This window comes from Gymnoscopelus braueri (assembly GCF_963280865.1).
Source record: "Gymnoscopelus braueri genome assembly, chromosome: 18".
Taxonomy (NCBI): domain Eukaryota; kingdom Metazoa; phylum Chordata; class Actinopteri; order Myctophiformes; family Myctophidae; genus Gymnoscopelus; species Gymnoscopelus braueri.
Window position 1 is genome coordinate 8924886 of NC_137618.1, and position 15466 is coordinate 8940351.

At 45.0% G+C, this 15466-nt stretch overlaps 1 protein-coding gene across 1 annotated transcript in view; it reads left to right on the forward strand.

Annotated features, from left to right (window-relative positions):
* Nucleotides 1-15466, forward strand: part of LOC308106200 (titin-like) — a gene marked incomplete at its 3' end in the record, with an annotated part of 62897 nt that overhangs the window by 9484 nt on the left and 37947 nt on the right. Inside the window, exons 9-38 of the mRNA XM_080457257.1 lie at nt 632-817; nt 1174-1290; nt 1947-2192; nt 2698-2751; nt 2925-3183; nt 3334-3400; nt 3708-3917; nt 4116-4258; nt 4376-4509; nt 4832-5059; nt 5244-5482; nt 5688-5908; nt 6025-6189; nt 6530-6698; nt 6785-8463; nt 8573-8854; nt 9044-9310; nt 9445-9720; nt 9892-10155; nt 10681-10950; nt 11222-11482; nt 11677-11940; nt 12256-12516; nt 12639-12899; nt 13055-13315; nt 13419-13560; nt 13701-13869; nt 14010-14241; nt 14703-14987; nt 15149-15265. Of these exons, the coding sequence (XP_080313383.1) occupies nt 632-817; nt 1174-1290; nt 1947-2192; nt 2698-2751; nt 2925-3183; nt 3334-3400; nt 3708-3917; nt 4116-4258; nt 4376-4509; nt 4832-5059; nt 5244-5482; nt 5688-5908; nt 6025-6189; nt 6530-6698; nt 6785-8463; nt 8573-8854; nt 9044-9310; nt 9445-9720; nt 9892-10155; nt 10681-10950; nt 11222-11482; nt 11677-11940; nt 12256-12516; nt 12639-12899; nt 13055-13315; nt 13419-13560; nt 13701-13869; nt 14010-14241; nt 14703-14987; nt 15149-15265 (7729 nt within the window). The remainder of the gene's footprint in view (nt 1-631; nt 818-1173; nt 1291-1946; nt 2193-2697; nt 2752-2924; nt 3184-3333; nt 3401-3707; nt 3918-4115; nt 4259-4375; nt 4510-4831; nt 5060-5243; nt 5483-5687; nt 5909-6024; nt 6190-6529; nt 6699-6784; nt 8464-8572; nt 8855-9043; nt 9311-9444; nt 9721-9891; nt 10156-10680; nt 10951-11221; nt 11483-11676; nt 11941-12255; nt 12517-12638; nt 12900-13054; nt 13316-13418; nt 13561-13700; nt 13870-14009; nt 14242-14702; nt 14988-15148; nt 15266-15466) is intronic.

Below are 15466 nucleotides of genomic sequence, written 5' to 3' on the forward strand. Positions count from 1 at the left end.
AGAGTCACTGAGAGAGAGAGTCACAACACTCATGCACTTTCGTTGCAAACAAAGATAAGGATTCATTATTCAATCATTTATTGCCAAAACTGAATTACAGTACATAATTACAGATTTGGGATTTGTTTTGGGATGCAACCTGATGGTGTTGCTACGAGATTAACTCTCTCTCTCAATGGCTCTGCAAATGACTAACCACACCAGTCGAAGTGACATGCTGTACTGTACTGTACTGTATTATGCACTTCTTGTGTTTTTGTGCTACTGTTGACTCTCTGCCATGGATGTATGGACATCTATGTAGCGCTGTGGCAATGTGGACAAACATTCAAATATCACCCTATTTTTGACCAACTACCTCGATATGATAACGTGCCGATAATATCGTATTGTGATGATAATATAGCCTACAATTTCTTACAAATTTAAATCTTTTCAAAAATTTCAAAAATAGCCAATCTACAAGCTCAGATTGGCTATTTTAGCTATTCAGATTTTACCTACATACATACATGGGATGGATATAACATGGATATATTGATCTAGATCTGCTGTATACCCCTAGATAACGGGGATGTAGATCTAAATAGATATATCTATATGTGCTGCCATCATGTCACTGTGTCTCCAGGCTGCGGGAGGGAAGAGGTCAGACGCCGTGGCCACGGTGGTGGCTGCTCTCGACATCTCACGCGTCCGTCTGCCCGTGCATTCGCACGAGGAGCGTGCACATACCGAAGAGGAGGCTGTAGTACTAGAGTCTGTATTAAGACAACAGATGGTCACTAAGCACCTGACCACTGAACCAACCCTGCAGGTTAGACAGGCTTTATGTAACAAAAAAACTAAACAAAATACAAACTTAGCGTGTAGTCTAGTTTATTAAGTCACTCTCTGATCATTTTACTGTAATACTTCACCGTCAATATGACTCATTTTATCAATTCGAGAGATGGAATAAGAGCAAATGTCTTGTGCAGCCTACATATAATAATATGGAGATACATTTGACAAAAGAATGTGCCACATTTTACAAAGCACAAAGTATTTGCTACTGTGGTAGACAAAAAGTCATCAACATTATTACAGAATAAATTTACTTCAATTCACTATGGAAGTACTATCTAGTAAAATGACTTCTGTAAAAACTGTGAACTTTGTTGGTCACTCTAGATGCAAAGAACCACAGAAACCATCATCACCCATGTGGACACTGGTCTGGCACCGTCCCCAGTTCCACATTTCACTGTTTCTAAAGTTACTGTCCCTAAGCCTGAAGCTAGCATTGAGGTAAGCCAAGGCAACATCGGGCAAGCAGTATAAAATCACTCACTTTAGAAATAATTCACCCAAAATATGAAGAGAATGAAACCTCACCAAAACAAAACGCAAAGTTATGGAAATCTAACGGTACTGTAGTTCAATTAAAATGATTATTTTGTTTTTACTGCTTGCCTGAGATGCAAAACTCATTGTGAAAGTAGTTTAGAAGTAGTACTGTAACAAAATAATATATACACCAAATAACAAATCAAATTGAGTTTAATAATAACCATTCTTCCCTTTCCCTATTAATCAATAAAACTACTAAATCCAATGTCCCCTAGGACATTTCTACCAGTTGACCTTAAATTCTCTTTCTCTGTACCTTTTTAGTAAAACTAACGTAGACTCCACCATAAAGGACCATACCGGCATCAGACTCTTTTTCTGTTAATGATTTTTTTCAAGTCTCTGCAAGTAGATTTTCATACCACACTGAACTGAGTGGAATGCGATAGCTTCATTAAAAATCAATGGCATATCCTGAAAAACCGTGGAGTCGTGAGTCGTGGGCCAATGGGCTAAAGATGCCAGACCACCGCTATGGTCCTTTAACAAAAAGCATCAACCCATTTTTCATCTTGTTGTTGATGGTGTAACGCTGTTCTCCTTGGGTTGGTCAGGTTTCCAGGGCAGGCTCTGCTATCGCCACCCTGCACAAAGAGCTATCATCTGCCTCTTCTGCCAAAACCATCACCAGGCCAGTCAAGTTACCCAGTCCTTCACGTAAAGTCGTGGAGACACGTGTGACAACAGTGGCCACCCCTCCTCCGTTTAAATACTCCTCTGACAAATATCAGGCTGATTTTGGCACTCAGTTTCAGACTGAGATGGTGTCAACAGGAATGTATGAGGACTGGGAAATCCAGGTTTGTAATCGAGTTCCGCAGGCCTGACATGCACAGGCACAGAGCGCCTGAATGCCTGATTGTTGGACTGTCTTTGAACCAGACCTTATGGTTTCTCTGCATCCAAACCAGAATGAAAAAAACCATCAGATCTAGTCAAAAGGCCTTACATATCAGACAATCACTGCTTCTGTGAAAAATCCTGGCAGAAATACCATAGACCCCCCATAGAAAAGTTCTTTAACCGTTCTCCTAGATGCTGCTGACAACCTCCCTCTTTACCTCTTCAGCCCACCCAGCCATCTTGCTTCCTTCCTTCCTTCTATCCTTCCATCCATCCATATTTGTTGTGTCATGCTCTCTTGTTTCACAGCTCAACGCACTGAGTGTGTCTCATCTTGTGGCGTGTGTGGTGTGATGTATTGTAAGCAGTGTTTGGTGTTGGTAGATGTTTCTAACAGACGTTAGATATTGTTTTGGTGGTAGATGTTGCATTTCTAACAGAGGTGTGTCTGTTCTTTTATAGGAGCCAGCTGTTCCTTCTCCCGCTGCAGGAGTGATTCCACCAACCCTGGTGGCTGTAAGTAGAATGCTCAAAAACGTGTATTTAAGGCTACGTTCACACTGGCAGCCCAAATCTGATTTTTGGCCTATCCAGATTGGAATCAGACATTCAATAGATTCAGCATGTTAACTTTGCATTGATCAACTGGGTTCCTAAGCACGTCGTAATCGTATTCCTTCTTCTCACAGGGCTTGAAGAACACAAACGTCACAGAGGGCGAGTCGGTGACCATAGAGTGTCAGATCTCGGGTCACCCCACCCCCGTCATCATGTGGTTCCGAGAGGACTACAAGATCGAGAGCTCCATTGACTTCCAGATCACCTACGAGAGCAGTTATGCCCGCCTGGTGATCCGCGAGGCGTTCGCTGAGGACAGCGGACGCTTCACCTGTACAGCCACCAGCGAAGCTGGAACCATCAGCACCTCTTGCTTCCTGCTGGTGCAAGGTGGGTGGAAACCAAGAGAAAAGGAAAAGCATTCATTTATTTGTATACAACTATGTATTCAGTGTTTTATATCAACTGAGATTGAATCGATCCACGTGGACACAGACAGTACATTGTAGAGGGACTGACCTTAGCTCTGCTTTGTCTTAGTGTCTGAGGAGATCGAGAGCAGAGAGGAGATGACTGTCACTGAAACAGTCGATATTGCACAAAAACTGTGAGTACATAAAAATCACTTCTTACTCAGTGTGGTATTGTTATGTTGGATGGATGTTAAGAATGTCATTTAGATAGCATGTCATTTAGACACATGGCTAGGTTCATTGTTTACACCTGGTATCCTAGTTTCTTTAAGGCACTACACTGTTCTCTCTACACCCTATTTATGTGACTACCTTGTTTATTGACTAGAGTTCAGCTTAGTTCATTGCTTATTTTGATCTCTTCACTCTGCTAAATGTCTAAATTGTAAAGTTGAGGGCGTTGTGCAGGCTACTGTAACCATGTACATAATGTTCTTCCAGAGTCAGTGAGGAAGTGGAGACCATGTCTCAGGTGAGTTCAGCCGAGGCGGAGCCAATTGGACCGCAGGCTGCTCCCTTCTTCGTCTCCAAGCTCACCGTCCAGAAGCTGGAGGAGGGAGGAAGTGTTGTCTTCCACTGCCAGGTCGGAGGAAACCCCAAACCACACATTATCTGGAAGAAGGGCGGCGTCGCACTCACTGCCGGATACAGGTACATGTTCTATGTCTTTATAAGATCTTTGTATCTTTCTATTACCGACTCTCGCACACAAGTGATCATATTGGATTTGTGTATTGCCGAAAATAGCCAATCTACATGCTCGTTGTGAGCTTGTAGATCGGCTATTTTCAGAGATTTGGTGTTTTTAAATTTTAAGTGATTTAATGGCTTATCTCCACTGTCCATTAGATACAAAGTTGCCTACAAGACGGAGACCGGAGAGTGCAGGTTGGAGATCTCCATGACCTTCGCTGATGACGCAGGAGAGTACTCTGTCTTCATCAAGAACCAGCTGGGTGAAGTGTCAGACTCTGCTAACCTGCTGGAGGAAGGTACTGTATGCTCACCAGTCCAGAGTTGTACACATGCTGTTAAAATAAATCCAGTACTTATTGAGTTCAATTTATATAATAACAGGGCCGCTAACTTTGAAATGTGTCCTTTTGCAGAGGAATATGAAATGTACATGAAGAAACAGGAAGCCACGTTTAAGACTGAAGTGACAGCCATGGTACTGGAGCCTGCGGTGGGAGATGTTGCTCCAGCTGAGCTGGTCACCTCGACGACTATTATTTCTGGACAGGTAGGATCCAAACCACTGGTTCTGAAATATTTTTAATTTCAAGGACCGCCAGTTTGATATTTGATATATTTGATATATTAGCCCACAGACCCCTATTAGTAAGGGTCCCGTAAGGGTCAATTTGGTTCCATTTGTACACTCTCAGAGTTACAGACTCATAAGGGTCCAATTGTACCAAAAATTACACAATCAATACTAACAACGTGCTCTGTCCTGGAGGAAATACAGAGATTGCATGTTGACATAATATTGGGGCAGAGGGGGGTGGTATCTATAGACTAGATTATTTCTCAGAGCTCATTTGACTTTTTCTTTTCTGCAGGAATTCCATTTGTCAGCCTTTGAGCTGAGGATCATCCAGGAGATTGAGCTGCGTGTCATGACCATCACCTACAGAGAGCTGGTGACACACGACAGAGAGATCATGGTGACTGCAGGGGAGGAGGAGGCCGTCCAGTCCAGCTTCCACACCGCCGTCAAAAACTACCGCATCATGGAGGGCATGGGCGTCACCTTCCACTGCAAGGTGGCAGGAGTCCCACTACCCAAGGTATGAATAATAATCATATTTTATGAGAATAACAGTCAAAAGAAAACGTTATTTTGATGTGGACTAGCGGTGCAACTGTTAATTTGAACAAATTGATTTAAATAAAGTAAAGAAATAATATCGAAAATAGTGAAAATATGTCAGGAAATACTCACCATTTTCCTTGTTTTGATTTCCTCAACAGATTGCCTGGTTCAAAGATGGCAACCGTCTGCTTGCCGGTGGTCGCCACCAGATGGAGGTTCTTCAGGATGGCAGGGCCAGTCTGCGTCTGCCCGTGGTGCTACCAGAGGACGAGGGCGTTTACACCGCCTTTGCCAGCAACATGAAGGGAAACTCTGTCAGCTCTGGAAAGTTGTACGTGGAGACCTCTGCTGGAGCACCTCCACCATACACACCCCAGCCAGCCATGCAGAGAATCAGGTACCATTTGACACACTTGGGTCATTCCCCACTTTTGCACAGATTGTTTGTTCTATTGTACATAGAAGTGTTGTTTTTTCCAGTCTAGTGCCTGTAGATTGTTTCACATCTCACAAGTCTCTGGACAAATTATATAGAGTATAGAGTTTGGATTTCATATCAACTAAAACAACCTTTGACATGGTTGACTTCTGTGTTTTGTCAGGTCCACATCGCCCCGTTCCCTGAGTCGCTCTCCTGGACGTTCTTCCAGTCGCTCTCCTGCTCGCAGGCTCGATGAAACAGACGAGGCTCAGCTGGAGAGACTCTACAAGCCCGTGTTTGTCATCAAGCCGTCCTCAGTCAAGTGCGCTGAGGGGCAGACTGCCAGATTTGACCTGAAAGTTGTTGGCAGACCCATGCCTGACACATACTGGTTCCACAATGGTACGAGACATTTAGATCTCACACACTAGAAACTATGATGTTTTTATATATCGTCGCTCGGTGGAAACCGGAGGAAAAGTGCTATAATTAATACAAATGTAATCTGTTCCTCTCAGGCCAACAAATTATCAGTGACCACAACCACAAGATAGTGGTAAAGGAAGATGGAACTCAGTCTCTGATCATAGTTCCAGCGATGCCCCACGACTCTGGAGAGTGGACCGTTGTCGCTCAGAACAGAGCTGGAAAATCCACCATTTCTGTTACTCTTACAGTTGATGGTGAGTTTACTGATCACTTTGCATATGCACCATTTCTGGAGTCCAGTGTTATTTTTTTGTATCTTGTAACTTCACCTTCAACTTCATTTTATTGTCACATCACAAGTGTACACCAGGTATGAAATTACCAATTGAACTGAGGGCATGTTAGACTGACATCACCATCTAGTGGCTGCATTAAAAAACTGCAGCAGGTAGACCAGATAAAGTTGTTATATGGTTGGAATTGTACAACATTGTGTGGCATACTGTATTATCCCATACCTGATGGTAGCAGTGTGAACAGACTGTGGGTGTGGTTAGTGTCTCTGATGACCAATGCTATGTTAACCATCCACAGCTAAAGAAACCCTGCTGCGCCCCCAGTTCACTGAGAAGCTGAGGAACCTCAGTGTGAAAGAGGGCACTCTGGTAGAGTTGGCTGTCAAGGCCATTGGAAACCCCCTCCCTGACATTGTCTGGCTGAAAAACAGTGACATTGTCACCCCACATAAGCACCCAAATGTCAAGTAAGTATTGCATTAGTGTTTATCATTTGACACTTTAATCATACTGGACTGTTGGCTGTAATGTCAAATTTGTAATTATTTTCCAGGATTGAAGGAACCAAAGGACAGGCCAAATTCCAGATCCCCAAAACAGTTGGAACAGACAGTGCCTGGTACACAGCTACAGCCATCAACAAGGCTGGAAGAGATACTACTCGCTGCAGAGTCAACGTTGAGGTGGACTTTGTTGAGCCTCAACCAGAGAGGAAGCTCATCATTCCCAAAGGAACCTACAAGGCCAAAGACATTGCACCTCCAGAGGTGGAACCCCTGCATCTGCGTTATGGTCAGGAGCAGTGGGAGGAGGGAGACCTCTACGACAAAGAGAAGCAACAGAAACCATCCTTCAAGAAGAAGCTGACCTCTGTCAGAATGAAGCGCTTCGGTCCAGCTCATTTCGAGTGCAGGTTGACGCCTATTGGTGACCCCACCATGGTAGTCGAGTGGCTGCATGATGGCAAACCCCTTGAAGCTGCTAACAGACTGCGCATGGTCAATGAATTTGGCTACTGCAGTCTTGATTATGAGGCTGCTTATAACAGAGACAGTGGTGTCGTCACCTGCAGAGCTACCAACAATTATGGAGTTGACCAGACCTCAGCTACCCTGATTGTCAAGGATGAGAAGGGCCTTGTAGAGGACACACAGCTTCCTGAAGGCAGGAAAGGACGCACAATGGAAGAGATTGAACGCATGGCTCATGAAGGGGGACCTGCAGGAGTTTTGGCAGATGACGAAACTGAGAAGACAAAACCTGAAATTGTCCTGGTTCCCGAACCATGTGAAGTGGTGGAAGGTGCCATCGCAAGATTCCGTTGCAGAGTGACCGGTTATCCAACACCGAAGGTTAACTGGTACCTCAACCAACAACTTATTCGCAAGAGCAAGAGATACAGACTTCGTTATGACGGTATTTACTACCTTGAGATTGTAGATGTCAGGACCTACGATTCTGGAGAGGTCAAAGTAATAGCTGAGAGCAACATGGGTGTAGCTGAGCACATTGTGAAGGTGGAGATCACAGAGAAAAAAGACTTCAGAACCAAACTTCGTCATGCTTCGCCTGCAGCAGAGGCCGCCCCAGGGGCTGGAAAAGCTCCAGAACTGGCAGCGGCAGAGAAACCAGGCACTGATGAGTCGATCAAAGAGTTGATCAAACTGAGGAAAGCCCAAAGAGTGGTCCGCGAGAAGACAACGGAGGAGACAGAGGAGCTGAGGAGCAAGTTCAAACGCAGGACAGAGGAAGGCTATTATGAGTCCATCACTGCTGTGGAGCTCAAGTCTCGCAAGAGGGATGACTCCTATGAAGATCTGCTGAAGAAGACCAAGGACGAGCTCCTTCATCGCCAGAAACTGAAGGAAGAGGCTGAGAAGAAGAGGTTGGCAGAGGGTAAAGCCAGTGCCACACCTCTCAGACCAGAGGTCAAGAAATCTTCCAGCTGCGAGGCTCCTAAAATCCTTGAACGGATCACCAGCCAGACTGTTGCCCTGGGTGACGAAGTCAAGTTCAGGGTCAGGGTGATTGGCAGACCTGACCCTGTGTGTCAGTGGTACAAGAACGGCGTCGAGATGGTGAAGTCAGACCGTATTTCCTGGTTCTGGCCTGAAAACCAAGTATGTGAATTAACCATCAAAGATGTCAGAACCGAAGATTCTGCCAGCATGATGGTCAAAGCCGTTAACATCGCCGGCGAGACTTCAAGCCACGCCTTCCTGTTGGTGCAAGGTGAAGTAACTTATGCAATTGTAATTATTAGAACTTGAAAAGGATACATTAATTGAATGATTAATATATAACAGTCCCTATACTAATGTTTCGCCATATGTATTTGCAGGAAAGCAAGTGATCTTCTTCACAGAGAAGCTGACAGAGACCAGTGCCAAGGAGAAGGACACCATGGCCACCTTTGAGTGTGAAATCAACGAGCCTTTCATCAAGGTCAAATGGCTGAAGAACAACATGGAGGTCTTCACTGGCGACAAATACCGCATGCACTCTGACAGAAAGGTTCACTTCCTGTCTGTGCTCACCATCAACATGAAGGACACTGCGGAATACAGCTGTGTCACTGTGGATGATGAAGATATCAGGACCGATGCGAAGCTGGTTGTTGAAGGTAGGTCGGCAAACTGCAGCCTGGGGTGAAAATAAACAATACACTGGCATCAGAAAAAAAGTTTGGGAACGCCTGCTTTAGATAGCTTTAAAAAAATGCAGATAATTGCACATTTGACTTTTGAACAGAGCTGGTATTATTGATCTGCCACTTTTAACCAAGTCCATCTATTATGACACTTATCACCAGGTGAACCGCTGGCCATGATTAAACAACTGGAGAGCATTGAGGTTCCTGAGACCTACTCTGGAGAGTTTGAGTGCGAGTTGTCCCGGGAAGACGCAGAGGGCACCTGGTACTTTGGGAAAAAGCAGATCATTCCCAGCCTAAAATACGTCACAGGCTTTCGCCGCGGAAGACACAGTCTGTCCGTCAAGGACGTGAAGAAGGACGACCAGGGGGAATACACCTTCAAAGTGGGCGAGTTCACCACGACCGCTTCACTGAAGATGAAACGTGAGTTCTGTTACATAAATATTCTGAGCTTTGTGAAATTTTCAAATGTTGTCATTTTATTGCAACGCAAGAACTTTTAATGTGATGAAATGACAATAATATATGAGTTTAAACATCTTGTCTGGACGTTTCAGTGCGCCCCGTGACCCTGATGCAGCCTCTGAGTGACCAGACGTGCTGTGAGGGAGACATCGTTCAGATGGAGGTCAAGTTCTCCCAGGAGAACATTGAAGGATATAGCTGGCTGAAGAATGGTCAGCCCCTCACTGCCTCCGACCGCGTCCACATGGTTGTCGACAAACAGATCCACAAACTCCTGATCGAGGACACCGTCAAGACTGACCATGCAGCATACTCTTTTGTGATCCCTGCCCAAGACATCGCTACCTCTTGCAAGCTGAATGTTCAGGGTAAGACACTGTTTCTCCACCTTTTGAATTTCAAGTACCCCTAGTTTGATATGCATTAGGCCCCTAATCTAAACTGTACAATTCTCAGTGTTAATTTAACTCGGAAAGTCGTTTTTGACCATTCAACAATGAACCAGGTTTCTAATTCAGTGTTTTGATTTTGTGTTATAGTCATTGGCATAATAGTGCCACTCAAGGACGTCAGTGTTGTTGAGGGCACCAAAGCCGTTCTGGAGGCTAAGATCTCCGCCCAGGACATCAAGTCCATGAAGTGGTACCGCAACGACCAGCTCCTGGTGGCCAGCGACAGGCTCCAGTTTGTGACCAAAGGAACCAAGCAGCGCCTGGTGTACAGCAGGACCTACGCCTCTGATGAGGGCCGTCACAAGCTGATGGTCGGCAAGGTTGAGACCAGCTGTAATGTTACTGTTCAGGGTAAGTGGTTGCCGTCTTGCCTTGCGCCGCCACATTTTTTCATTGCAGTTCCTTGTGTTTTTATTGTTTAGTCCAGTGATTCTCAACCTTTTGAATTTATCTCTGGGACCTCAATCTACGATGTAAAATCCTCAGTGTTAATTTAACTCTCAGAGTTAAATCAACTCTGAGGATGTTACAGTGTTAGATTGGGGTTCCAGTATAGTTTAGTTCAGTTAATTCTCTCTTTTTTATTTCAAGGATCCCCAGTTTGATATGTATTAAGCCACGGGCCCCCATTTGATAAAAGATTTTTAAATCTCTGGGACTTCAATCTACACAGTAAAATTCTCAGTCTTAGAGTGTAAAAATGGAACCGGTCCATTTGGTTCCATTTGTAAGCTCTTAGGGTTACAGACCCGTAAGGGTCCATTTGGACCCCTGGTGGTCCCCAGACCTGGCGTTGAGAAGCAGCGGTTCAGTACACGTTAAGATAACTTTAATACCTGAACAGTAAGCTACATTTTATTCCGCATGTCCCAACAGCTGTCCAGATCATCACGCCCATGAAGGACAAGGTTTGTGCTGAATCGGAGAACGCCACCTTTGAGGTGGAGGTTTCTCACCCCGGCATCGACGCGTTCTGGACCTTTGGCGGCCAGGCCCTGAAGGCCGGCGCCCAATTCAAGATGGATTCCAAGGGAAACCAAGGCAAGCGCCACACCCTGACCGTCATGAACGCCATGAAGGACGAGGAGGGAAAGTACGCGTTTGCGGCTGGAGAGAAGACGTGTAGCGCCAAGCTCACTGTGTCAGGTGTGTTACTTCAAACCTCACTGGAATAGTACAAATTCATATTAACACTGCCTGCTAAACTTCTAACCAGATATACTGTAGAAGCACAGTTATTAAAGACATTAATGACATTTGACCACTGTCTGTGCTTTTTCCATCCTGGTTCCAACGAATAGTTTTCCAGCTGGGCCAGTTTCAAACAGCTAATTGCAAACAGAATAATATTCGATTAAATTAGTTCAATTAACTGTTGCACCCATAGTTATTTCTAATCCAGTTATCTTGTGTTCAGGTGGTGCTATCAAGGTGCCGCTATCAGATCTGGTGGTGGCAGACTCCCAGAGAGCAGAGCTTGAGTGTGAGGTGGCCAACCCGGCCACCGAGGGTTACTGGCTGAAGGACGGCCAGCCTATGGACTTCAATGAGAATGTCGAGAGTCAGAATGTCGGAGCGGTCAGACGCCTGATCATCCACATCACCAGTGCTTCGGACGTGGCAGAGTACACCTACCAGGTGGCCAAGTCCAAGACCACAGGCTCCCTGAGAGTGGACGGTAATTCCTGGCTTCTTTCATATATTCATATAGATATATTTCATTGAGCAATAGAATATATTCAAGCGAAGATGTAGTTATGATCTGACAGTATGTAAGGAACTGAATGATTGCTGATTCATATCAAAGTGAGTGAGTCATGAGTATGACCGGGTTGTAGCTTGCTAACATGTGATCTTAAACGTATGTCGTAGCCGTGAAAGTGAAGAAGACATTGAAGAACCTGAACGTGGTGCAGACCCAGGAGGCCGTGTTCAACCTTGAGCTGACCCACGAGAACGTCAGAGGAGCCCAGTGGATCAAGAACTCGGTGGAGATCAAGCCCTCCGACAAGTATGAGATCACTGTGGAGGGATTCTCTCACACGCTGAAGGTCAAAAACTGCACCACCGCGGACGAGTCTGTTTACTCCTTCAAACTGGGAAAGCTGTCTGCCAGTGGCAGGCTCAATGTGCAGAGTAAGTCAAGTCATTCTCTAACCTTTTCATATCAAGGACCCCCCAGTTTGATATGCATTAGACCACATACCCCCATTTGATATAATTACCGGTATATATTTTTTATTTCTGGAGGGACCCCAATCTACAATGTAAAATCTCCAGTGTTCAAACAGAAGAAAGAAAATGTTTTTGCCACCACAGGAGTTCAAGATTCTAAACAAATTTAAGTGTAATTTAGGTTGAATCCAAGCCATAGGTTTGACGTTAGGTGGTGAGGTCTCTTTTCATTTTATACTCAACAATATTTTGACAAACGTTTATTACCCCCCTCAGCCATCAAGATCCTGAAAAAGCCAAAGGACGTGACGTCACTGTTGGGCGCCGAAGCCTTCTTTGACCTGGGTCTGTCGGAGGACAACATCCCCGTCAAATGGATGTTCAAGGACACGGAGCTGCAGCCAAGCGAACGCTACAGCATGCTGTCCGACGGCAAGTCTCACAAGCTGATCGTCCACGACGTGGACGACAGCAAACAGGGAGAGTACACCGCCGTGGTGGGACACCTGCACTGCAGCGCCCGTCTCCTTGTAGAGTGTAAGTTTTCATTCCACTTGTGGAGCATTCAGATTTTTTGTATTTATTAAGTAAAAGTAACAATATAAAAACACAAAAGTGTACCAAAGTAAAAGTACTAAAATGTTTCACAATTTCTCCAGCTATGCGTGTCACCAAGCCTTTGAAGGACTTGTCGGTCCCAGAGACCCAAGTGGCCACGTTTGAGTGTGAAACGTCCCATTTCAACGTGCCGTCCACCTGGCTGAAGAACGGAGTGGAGATCGAGATGAGTGAGAAGTTCAGGATCGTGGTCCAGGGCAGACTTCACCAGCTGAAGATCATGAATACAAGCAGGGAGGACTCTGCAGAATACACCTTTATCTGTGGAAACGACAGAGTGTCTGCAACGCTCACTGTCAACCGTAAGTTTGAAAAACTGATGGTTAACCACATGAACCGTAGCGTACCTATTCTGGGTATGTCGTAATGGGCAAAAAATGGGCCCATCTACAAGCTCATAGCTTGTTTATTCATTATGAGTCATCCTTTTTTCTCAATTCAAATTTTCTTTCTCCAGCAATCCTGATCACCTCAATGATGGAGGACCTGAACGCTTCGGAGAAGGACACCATCACGTTTGAGGTGAACGTCAACTATGAGGGCATCACCTACAAGTGGCTGAAGAACGGAGTGGAGATCAAGTCCACAGAAAGGTGCCAGGTGCGCGGCAGACAGCTGACACACAACCTGAGCATCAGAAACGTGCACTTTGGTGACACTGCAGAGTACACCTTCAAGGCGGGGTCTGCCTCTGCAGCGGCTAAGCTTTACGTTGAAGGTAAGCACTCTTCACAAAAGAGATTCTCAACCTTTTTCATTTCAAGAGTTTGATACAATTTCTATTATATTTGAGATGGTAATCATGTGTGCTTGTGTCGCAGCTCGCGTTGTTAACTTCATGAAAGAGCTCAGAGATATGAGCATCACAGAGAAGAAGAGAGTGACGTTTGAATGTGAAGTTTCTGAAGCCAACATCCAGGTGATGTGGATGAAAGACGGACTGGAGCTGGAGCTGTCTGACAGGTACAACACCGCAAGACAAGATCAAATCTCCACCATAGGGCTGCATCCTTTCCTACATCTTCTGTACATTTTCCCTGATTAAACTATAACGGCTGCTAAAAATGTGGATTAAACCTGATGTATGTCTCTGTCACCTCCAGAGTCAGAGCGATGTCAGATAAGAATGTGCATCAGCTGGTGATTCAGTCAGCACGTCTGACTGACCAGGGCCAGTACACGGCAGTGGCTGGTTCCAACATGTCCAAAGGAACTCTGACCGTAGGGGGACGCGATGTCAAGATCTCTGAGCCTGAGGAACGGGACCTCACTGTGAGTATTTTGTCAGGACAGGATGCATGGCTACCCAGGCCATTAGTGCATTGATTTGAAAGTATTCATTCATTCATTCCATGGTCCTGTTCCCCTCACACACTTGTATTAATAATAACAACAACATCTATGCTGTATAGGTTGTTGAGAAGCACAGAGCGACCTTTGAGTTTGAGGTGAATGAGGATGACGTGGACGGGCGCTGGATGAAGAACGGTGTGGAGATCCAGTTCTCGGCGGAGGAGAGGTTCAACTACGTGAACGTCAGAAAGATGCACCGTCTCACCATCGCTGAGACCTACAGGAGTGATGCTGGAGAATACACTTTCATCGCTGGAAAGAACAGCAGCACCATGAACCTCCACGTGACACGTAAGTGACTGCTGTTAACTTACAGTATGGCTGGGCCATACGACTTCAAATCAATAATCACGATTATTTCAAACTTTTGCCTTGATTATTACGGTTAATTTAACGATCATTTCATACACCTCTTTTTACACTGCCTTCAAAGTTCTCTGACATGGTCTGCACTGTAAATATTATGGGTGCGAAAGTTTATTGAACTGATGGATCTAATCGATTGATACAAAAATATATTGATTTAATACAAATAAAGGATTTTCATAATGGTGAAAATAGCTGATCTACAAGCTCACAACGCAACACGTTTATGTGAGCTGTAGATCGGCTATTTTTGGCAAAGAGATTTGGAGTAGAAGGCAAAAAAGGAGAGGACCCTGATCAACAAAGTATTTAGGGTTTAAGATGGTTAAGACAGAGCTTTGCAAGAACCTTTTTTTAACGTCCATTTTATTTCACCGTCCCTCCAGTCCCTGAACCTCCCCAGATCGTCCAGGACATGGAGGCTCTGTCAGTGTTAGCCGGGATGCCTGCCCGCTTCTCAGTGGAGGTGACTGGCATTCCACAGCCTCAGGTCTCCTGGTTCAAGAACTCCCAGGCTCTGGCTCCTGGCTTCAAAGTCAAGTTCCTTCGCGAAGGGAACGAGCACACGCTGCTTCTGATGGAAGTGTTTCCAGAAGACGAAGCGGTCTATAACTGTGAGGCCCAGAACGAATATGGAGAGGCAACAAGCACAGCTTCTCTCACTGTGGAAGGTAGGCGGTTATAAGTATTCTGAATCAGTGATTGTCATTTTTCATTTCGGGGACCCCCAGTTTGATATATGTTAAGCCCCCTTGTGGTCCCTGGATCTGACTTTCTAAATGAATTATCTGTAATAAATATACATGTGTGTGTTTTCTTTTCTACCATCCAGTTCCTGAGGTGATTGCTGAAGCCCAGGTCCCTCCTCCTGCCATTATCAACCCTCTGGGTGACCTGTTGGTCACTGAGGGACTGCCAGCCTCATTCCAGTGCAGCTTCTCTGGAGATGGTAACTGTCTCTTTTCATCTGCTTGTTGGTTAAAATTGAACAGCTTGGACCCTCAGTCCATTTTCTGGGGCAAATCTTTGGTGAAAATAGCAGCCCTGTTACTGAACACACTCTATAGCAAATATCACTATCGCAATATTGAGCTTTAACCTTTTAACAATAAACTTTTAGTTTAAACAAAATGAGAAAATCATGAGAAAA